The 9,517-nt window shown below is 39.4% G+C and overlaps 1 protein-coding gene across 1 annotated transcript; it reads left to right on the forward strand.

Annotated features, from left to right (window-relative positions):
• Nucleotides 1–56: 56 nt before the first annotated feature.
• LOC109986348 (solute carrier family 46 member 2) lies at nucleotides 57–9,056 on the forward strand. Its single transcript, XM_065965379.1, has 7 exons — nucleotides 57–1,601; nucleotides 2,725–2,895; nucleotides 3,320–3,532; nucleotides 3,705–3,876; nucleotides 4,651–4,734; nucleotides 7,479–7,635; nucleotides 8,138–9,056. Exons 1-7 carry the CDS (start codon nucleotides 1,122–1,124, stop codon nucleotides 8,193–8,195), a joined length of 1,335 nt encoding a protein of 444 aa, XP_065821451.1. The 5' UTR covers nucleotides 57–1,121; the 3' UTR covers nucleotides 8,196–9,056.
• Nucleotides 9,057–9,517: the final 461 nt, after the last annotated feature.

Here is a 9,517-nt window from a genome sequence, read left to right on the forward strand (position 1 = left end):
ATTTCTAGATTGTGTTAGCTTATAAATAAGAAAAGCAGAAAAAGTGTTCCAAGTACTTTTGCAATAATGCAATGAAATGCTTATAAAGGCATGTTCCTTTCATCAGCTGACTCATAAATGTTACATGTTTGGATAATTCTGCATCTCTCAACAAACAATCGTTTCTAACCATTTCTGGCAACACTATTATTTTGTGACCACAAACTCAAAAAAGTGGAACTTTCCAGCGTCTACACTGAGATTATTTCAGTTTTGTTTTTTTTTTACTCATTTTAAAATATTGAAAAAAAAAAAACGACAACTATGAGATGTGTTTTTGGGCTCCAGTGACTTATGATGGCAATATGCTGAGCTCACTCTGTCACTGACAGACTAAACAATCAACTGATTGAGGCTATACTTTAAAAAGCAGCTGATAATGAAATATGTTGATGAAAACCTAAAATGAATCAGAGATTGACCCTTAGGGTCCCAAGTCCCTTCAAGTAGGCTAAACCTTAAAGCTGTATTATAACAGAAAGTATAATCATCAAGCAAAGACAAAACTTTAAAGATATTTAATTATTGAATACGTCATATAGGCCTAGGCTATTATATGTAAGCCATGTGCCATAACCACTGCTAAGGTGTCAGGAAGGAAGCCTATAACAATTTCCTTTTTGTGCTCCATTCAGAAAGTTGTTTCCCTTGTGTCTGTTGAAAACTCACAGTAGGCTCAAACAGGTCGGGCTCTTTTGAATAGAGACAGGGCTAGACGGTGGTTTCCCAGATCTCTCACACGTTCATACATAGCCACAAGTAGACACACCTCATACTGTAGTTTCATCACTTTTGCCGATCAGAGAGCTGAGCACATGAGAAGGAGGAAGTGGGAGAAATGGGCGTGTGTGGTTTGAAATATGTCCCTAACACACACACACACACACACACACACACACACACACACACACACACACACACGTACACACATGAATCTGACGCAGAAGAGGGAGAGGCATGAAATGAGTCCTACAGTAAATCTGAATACCTTCCACAACTGCGTTTTTCTCACTATACGTTTTAATTCAGCTGTAGTCCATTTAGAGAGAAGTTTTTCCTTCGTGGTTACCTGAGAAGTTATCATGGCTTTGACAAACTTGTGTGGAACAGCCTTCACGGTGCTCCGGCAGATAGAGCCGGTCCTGGTGCTGGAGCAGCTGGGCAGCACTCTGTTCGACACAGCTCTGCAGATGGTGGTCAAGGACCGGAGTGAGAACGCCACCTACCCCGATGCCCATCTCTCCAGGGAGGAGAGCCAACAGAAAGCCATGTCGGATTATTACATGATCTACAACCTCATCAACAAACTGACTCCGATTTTACCCGCGATGCTCCTCGCAAGGATTGGCGACCGCGGCTGGAGGAGAGTCCCCATCGTGGTTCCCCTGAGCGGGTACCTGATGTCCAGGCTGGCGCTGCTGCTGGTGGTCATCTTCCGGCTCCCGCTGGAGGTGATGTTCGGAGCGGCCGTGCTCTTCGGGCTGTCCGGTGGCTTCTGCGCGTACTGGCCCGGTGTGATGACGCTGGCGTCGCTTGGTTCCACAGCGGCTGACCGGTCCAAGGCGGGTAGCCTATTTATAGTTTTGAATAAATGCAATGTAGAGATCTTTGACTAATTTTACTAAACAAAAAATTGAATAGCGTTAGCCTATTCTTTCTCTTTTATGGATGTCACTAAGGCAACTTGTTGTCTGAAAACTTCGTTTAGTCCTATGTCAAAAAGTTTAAGTCGAAGCATTTGGCGCACTGCAGTGTGCTGTGAGATTCTAAATCATAGACTGTCTTGGCTGTATGTCACTGATATCAATTCACTGGGGTGGACAGTGGGTCAGTGATTTATGCAAGGGTGACAAAGTAAAAACACATATCCCAAATAAATGTCAAAATAGTACAAATTCAAAGTTTGTGGTTTCTACAGACTAGTTAGGCTGCTACAGTTTCTTGATGTTTCTTTTTTTGTGTGTGTGTTAAAGGAAGCCCTTTTGTGTAGGCTGAAACTAGATAACAAAAGCGCTAAGGCACAATTACTTTTTTAAGTTTTTAAAAATTGCTCTTAAAAGTGTTCCTCAACGATAAATCCGTTTCTTTCAGATAATTTATTGTAGCTAAAACATTTGCCAAACTTAATTACTGTTACATTTTAAATCTACCACAGGACAGGATACAAATTAGGCATTGCCTTGGTTTATATTCAAAACTAAATGAAGCGTTAAAGCATGGACTGTGGAGGCCAATCAGAAATCAGGCCACTCCCCTGAAAATAGAATACTTGTCCAATTAGCTAGTCCCTTTAGCAGGGTATGGTTTCAACAACAACAATAACTTTTAATGTTTTAACTCTAGCCTATAACAGCCTATTTTTTTGACAACTCGATATGCTACCTTGATGACTTTGTTATAATTGTTCCATAATTTATAGTACTCCAGTTTTCAGTTGAGCATATTCCTAAAGAAAGTACTTTGCTCTGAACAATAAAATACTGAGACAAAAAAATATACACGGCACCTTGCATGGCATTGCATGTTTTGTATAAAAAGAGTAGCTACTGATACTGTTAGGTAAAAATATTGTATATAATTTCCACCAATGCTGGTAACATAATATGCCTCCTTTCAGACTCCGTTATGGGTAAGGATATGAGGTCATCTTTAAAAGAGCTTAATCTAAGTCTATGTCCCATGCAGGTGATTATGAGGGTGGAGCTGCTGTATGGGACAGCAGGTCTGGTGGCGAGCCTGGTGTCAGGTCATCTGTTTCTGCTGTACAGCTCAAGTTTGGGAAATGGAACAGTCCTTCTCTCTGTGAGCACACTGCTGCACCTCCTCTGCCTTATGCACTCCATATTCCTGTTACAGGTCAGTGTGTGTGAAGAGATACAGATTATACTCCATCCACTGTACAGATGTTTTTGATGTCTTTGTGTTTACATTTTAATATATCAGGCCTTGCGTAATGATTTCAAAACTCTTTCTTTGGAAGCTGTTGCGTACTTTGGGATTGTTGTGACACATGAAAAGGAATTTTAGAAAAACTATTGGTCACCTTCTTCAAGGGAGGTTCTTTTGGTCTGGCATAATAAAGGGGTATGAAAAGTTAAAACTTAGCAATAAAGCCGCTTATATTTGGCAAATCTGCGATTTGCATATATTGTAATACTCTTGCATTCATTTAAAACAATGAACACAAACAAGGGTCGTGGCCAATGGAACAGGTTACTCAAAGAAAATCAAACTGTCCTGATCCACACAGCAAACTGATGTGTGTCCCTCTAAATCTTAGGTGAAACTAGAGCCCACAAATGAGCCGGAGGAGAACTGCCAGATCATGTCTCCTGACTCCATTAATGGACCGGTGGCTCCATTTGTGATTAACAAGGTGAACGTGGCTCTGTTGTTTGCTGCTGCAGTCCTGTACCTCTCTGCAGTGGGTGGAGCCATAGAGATCCTGGGAATCTTTGTGCTGAAGGAGCCACTTAACTGGACTGCAACTCAGGTGACGTTTTGCCCTGCCTGTATGCACGTCAGTTTTCTGTTTTTATATTTGCCATTTTTAGGAATGGATGATGAAATAAGAGGGTTGGCTGAATCAAAATCGGTACAATAAAAAACAACAACAACCCTTAACTTCTTTCACTCTCTCCCCCACACCCCCCTTTTCCCTCCAGGTGGGTTATGGGAACGCAGCAGGCTGCATGATTTTCATCACCAGTTACCTGGGTGTCATGGTGTTCCGTCGCTGCGTCAGTGACGTTATGCTCATCCTGATTGGCATGATATCGTTCGCCTCTGGAATTTTCTTCATGTCCTTTGTCACGTCAACCTACACATTCTACCTTGGTAAGACCAAGCATCTTAGAACAAGGAACCGTTTGTGATGAATCATGACTCAAGACAATTCAAGTCCACTCTACAAAATGTAAAATACATCTCAACAGACTAAGGAATCTGGAACCAGTATTTCTGCTTGATAAATCACTCTTTATCAATCCATCTTATAAATCTGTTATAGGTTCATCATTTTTTGTTTTAAGCATATTCTGTTTTGTTACATAATAACAGCGGCAAACAATTCTGTCCCACAGAAATGTTGGACGAAATGTTCCGTATGTGTTTATGTGACTTACTAATTCCACAAGCTGATCCATCAGTATTACATCCGGTTTAGTTCCCACATGATTTGTAAATACGCCTTTATTTCACCTTCATTATTTTCATTTTGCCAAACGCAGAGAAAACAAGGAGCAGAAGTTGCAATGAGGAAATGATTCAGTGTGGCCTGCGGTCTGATCTAACAGGATTGTGTCTGCTGGTTAAACAAGAAATGACTGCGCTGGCTCATGAGCACATCCTATAAAAATGTATGAACCAATATGTGGAAGTGAATAGAAGCTTATTTCTCATTTAATAACAAGAACTAGATCATTGTGTTGTGTTTTAGCAACGCAGCTTGCTGAGAGAGAGAGATAGACATGCAGCCAGTGGAGGTGTCTGTGCACATGCTATCTATCCAGTTCTTCTTCTGCCTCAAACAATAGTCACCACTATTTCAAGAATGTTTGTCTTTGTTAAAGTACAATCAGTATCAGTTAATCCATGTTCATTTCCCGGCAGCTCGCTCTCTCAACCTGTTTGCTCTCATCCCGCTGCCAACTATCCGCTCTCTGCTGTCACTGCAGGTTCCGGCATCTTCATGTGGTGAGTAAGATACTGATCTGTGTGTATGTGTATGTGTAAAAGTTTGACAACCCAAATACACAGCAGGATTTGTTACTAGTTTTGACACATGAATCTAAGAAATGTAAGAAATATGGAGCAGCCTACATGGCACACCAACCAATAAACATGCTTATTCATTTTCAGTTTGACATTATGAAAGTGTAATCTCAGGGATTCCCAGTCAAAAAGACAACAACTTAAACGGGGGGTGAGTGCTAGCCCCGTTTAAGGCACCTCACCCTGACTCTGCTTCGCCCGCCCTTTTTTCCCCCGAGACCTCTCTACAGACTTGTCTCTGTAGTTCTGCATTTTCTCTCAAGCTGTACTTGCATTTTCATGTGTTATGTTGGCACCAGTAATAGTTGCATTATGGTTGTGGGGGCCAGTACCGTTAACACTGCCTGGTAGATAGCAGTACAACACAGTACAACAGAGCCTTGGGTCTGTACTTTAGGTGGCAATGCTGTTTGTGCTGTGATGGCCATGTGGTACGTAAGATATAAAAGGTCTGCGTGGGGGTGTGGTGGGCGGTGAGAGCTAGCATGGAGGGTTAACCGTCCAGCCTTCCTGTGGTATTGTCGGACTAATTGGGCAAAACACTGTTACCACTTGACAACCCTGGTGATGTTCTGGCTCTTGCTGCACATAAGTCTACACGGCTGAGTTTTGGGGCCATGTGGTAGGGTATGTAGTGTCTGCATTGTCAGTAGCTGGTCGCTTGCATAAACAGTGTCTGTTGAAGCTGGCAATGCTGGGTGGGTTGTTGGTGTTGGGATGAGGGGTTTCTTCACTGAGCGCCTAACCTTTTATTAGTGCACAAGTACCTTGTGTTTATGTCAAAATGAAAGAGACCTTTTCCTTGGCAGGAAGAAGTTACACAAAAACACACACACACACAGCATGGCTACAAATTATCCACTGACAAAACCTTTGCAAATATAATCACAACTACCGACACCACGTTCTAGGTGGTACACGGGGTAAGTGAAAAAAGTAAAGTGTTTTAGATTCTGGCAAAACCATAGTTTAAAGCTTCTGTGAGGACTTTTTAACTGGTTAAGAAAAAAGGCTAAAATCAATACTGAAAGTTCTTTATGATCTACAACAACAAACAAGACCATCAGTGAAGAGGTTAACTTTTACTATATAGTTTTTTTTACATCTGAAATCTCTGCCGCAGGGTAGATGTCAGACCAAGTGATTGACTGTATGCTGCTGAAACAGGCTTTGTTTACATTTTCCACAGCAAAGATTCTCCAGTGACATTTGGCTGTAGAGTGACTGTTCAACTGTGTGCTCTAAAAAAAAATCTTTAACCCCTGACTTCAATATTGTATATACTGAAATTTCTTCTTTTTTTTTTTCTTGTATAAGAATAATTATAATATTGGTGATCATCAGAGAGAACTTTAGGAGTGTGTCAGAAAACAGGAGGAAGTTGTGGATAAGTGATGACATCATGACCTTTCCTGTAAGTAAAATTGCAGTCTAAAGGTTGTGCAAAGGTGGGGAAAACCCCTTACTGATCCCCTCAACCATCTGCTAACAGTATGTGATGGTTAGTGCATTTGAGGATTTACTGCAAATATGATTTTACCCAGTGAATTTTATTTTGGTTGAAAATCTGACAGAAACACATTTTCTGATATTGTCCAACTGGGATCCATTGCCTGAAAAATATTCATTTTATTAGTGTTCAGCTAATGTCATGTTTTCCTGCCTTGTACAGTATATGGTGAACAATGGTTTAAAATAAAATGGTTTTGAAATATGAAGAATGATTGTGCAACTGCTTGGTGGAGGGGAAAGGCCTCTTAGGCTCGTCTCTCTTGAATCAGCAGATTGTCTTCAGAAAAGGCTAGAGAACATGTTAAATATTCTGAAAACACTTCATTTCAATAAAGCGATGAACTGTAAAATGTTGGATTGGGTTAAAGCAAATTATTTAGATTTCAAAATGAGAAGCTTTAGGCATCTTAGTTTGCTAGTAAGCTAAAATAAAGTGTAGTTTTAGCTTTATTTTTGTGTGTGTATACCTTTAAGACAGTTAAGCACACGAAGAGGAGCGGTGTAAACTGGAAACCTGCTGCCATGACGTATCAAAGCTTATTCTGCCAATGGTTACAGTTTCTCTATCGTTCTTGCACACACACACACACACACACACACACACACACACACAGTGTCAGGGTTTAAAAGAGTCAGCGCATTGTAATACAAACTCTCTTCTCTCCACATCTCCACACAACCTTACACATACAAGTAAATGAAAAATATAGATCTGAGGGAAGATAAACAAGAGAATCTAAAAGAAAATTATTTAACATTTCAATAACTTTGGTACAGAGTGTGTACTCCTATTCGTACAAACTGAACAAATTAGATTTGATTTGGTCCTATCTGTAAGCCCATTGGTTCCCAACTGGATGAACCTCAGGACCCACCACCATCTCCATTCAAAAAATCATGACCCAAGTTTCCAATTTTGTTTTTACCAATCCGATTTATTTAATGATGAATTGTGTAGTCTGGAGCTCGTGTAAAAACTGAAAAAAAAAAATCACGTTTGAAAAGCGCTTCATAGACTTTTTGACACCAGTTTTTGTCCTGGCCCACATTTACAACCAACTGAAAGTGGCTCTGCATTCAACTTTTTGTCTGTGCTTCCCCCTCCTGAACCTTATTTACTGACATATTGACATATCTGTTCTTCTTCCCATCAGGCACCACTCTTACCTTTCTGCAGCTGGCTCTGAAGTTTCCTGGTCTGGCATACATCCCTGCCTTCACAAAGATCTATCAGGGAACCCTGAACTGGTTCCCCGGCTTTGTCTTTACACTGGCAAGCATCTTAGCATTCCTGGCAATGATACCCATCAGGTACAGTGTGGCCCATATTATACAATGCCTATAGCAGTGATAACAATTGTGCTACCCTACAGAAGGGATCAGTGTTTGTTAATAGTTTTTACCTGGGTTTTTTTCCCAAAATTAAATTGTCGTTAGCCTAGCTTAGCATTAAGAGATTTAATTTTTTTTAAACAAATGAATTACAGTAGTCAAATCAGCCCCCCCCCCCTAAAAGTTGTATAATTACAACACCTTTTTAATCTGGATAACAGTGTTGTTTTCCAAATCAAATTGCATTTGTGTCTTGTTTGTCCCTGTTTTTCTGTTCGCTTTCTATATCAAATACATTTTTTATCATTTTTCAGTCAATTCTGATATTCTTAAAAAAATACAGTTATTCTTATCAAGATCTTTCTTAGAGGATATTATTGAATTTATGCAACAACAAAAAAATGTCTACGTCCATTGCTCATATGAGGTACAAAGCTTAAATGAGACAACTAACTTCGCCCTACTTCTCCTTTCCCTCCAGTATCTTTGGCTGTAGATCACCTCTGAGGCGACAGTATGACAGGATACAGGAAGCGTGATTTATTGACATCAGCAGCGACTGTCAGCTTGTGTTGGTACGAGGCAGACCGGGACTGAGACTTGAATTGGGCAAAAGAAGGATTGTGCCTATAAAGTAATTTCCTATCAGGTTCAAACTAAAGACAGTTGAGGAAAGTCAAAGTTTGAATCCTGCAAGAATGTTGCTGTTACAGGAGAAACTGTTTATGCTTGTTATGACTAACAGACATAACATGATAGGTTTAAATGGGATCTATGCAGATTGACCAGACGTTTTGAATTGTCAAACTTTGAGAGCAACCATTGACATTTGTATAAAATGTGTCCTCATCAACACACTGAAGGTGTTTTTAAATGGAGATTTTGTTATAGACACATAAAGGCCATAAGCACCACTTAAAGACACACAATCCACTAATACATTAAACGTAGTTTTGTCTTTTGGATCAGCTCAGAATGGATCACATTCAACTTTCAGACATTATCTCACAGATTTGAACCAATGTGACTGGAACCTTGTCGGGTGGTGACAGATTTCAGTCATTATGTCTTGCATATCAGGACCGGAACGATACATTGAAAGTTTCTGGTGAATGCATTAATAAGAATTTTTCATTTTTCACAATATTTGTGGGGGGGATAAGGATTCACAAATCAGTCATCTTAAAAAGGAACAACAAAAACATTCTGTTGAATTTACAACTTCAATTTTGGGATCATTTTGTAGGTTGTCATATGAAAACTGATGCCGTTAAAAATAGAAATTATTTCTAAATACATTAAAATTATTGTAGATGCACTTTATTGTATATTATACTTCAAGAGTTAGATGTTTACTGCTGAACCTGCAGGTCAGGATAGGCTGGCAGAGTAAAAGAGTTGTTGAAAGGTTTTTCTATCATTATTGTTCCTGTTTGGATTTTTTTTTTACTTCCTTTTTTTGTGATTTTTTTTATGTCCTCGTGCTTTCTTACTTCTGCATTCGACACCACAGTGGCTAAAAAGTACAGAGTTCATTTCCCTGTGTTTGTATTTTGTGATGTAATAGCTTAATGATGAAGTCATTTTAATTAATTTTCTATTGATGTAGGAAAGAAAAGGCAATATGTCATTATGGGTGTGAATACTTCATGAATGCATTTGAATTCACTCGGTCAGTATGACTTTTTTATTGTGTGTTTTGTAAGTTGATGTTGCATTTGTTGTAAAACACTTTCAACTACATTTTTAAATTTTCATATACGGTACAACAAATGAAGACTTGTTTTTTTATGTTGTTTGTTCTAATAACATCTGGTTTATTTAAAGCTAGCATGATTTTGAAAGTAGTAATTCCCTCTGT

The sequence above is a fragment of the Labrus bergylta genome, chromosome 17 (genome assembly GCF_963930695.1).
Source record: "Labrus bergylta chromosome 17, fLabBer1.1, whole genome shotgun sequence".
In the NCBI taxonomy this organism is placed as follows: domain Eukaryota; kingdom Metazoa; phylum Chordata; class Actinopteri; order Labriformes; family Labridae; genus Labrus; species Labrus bergylta.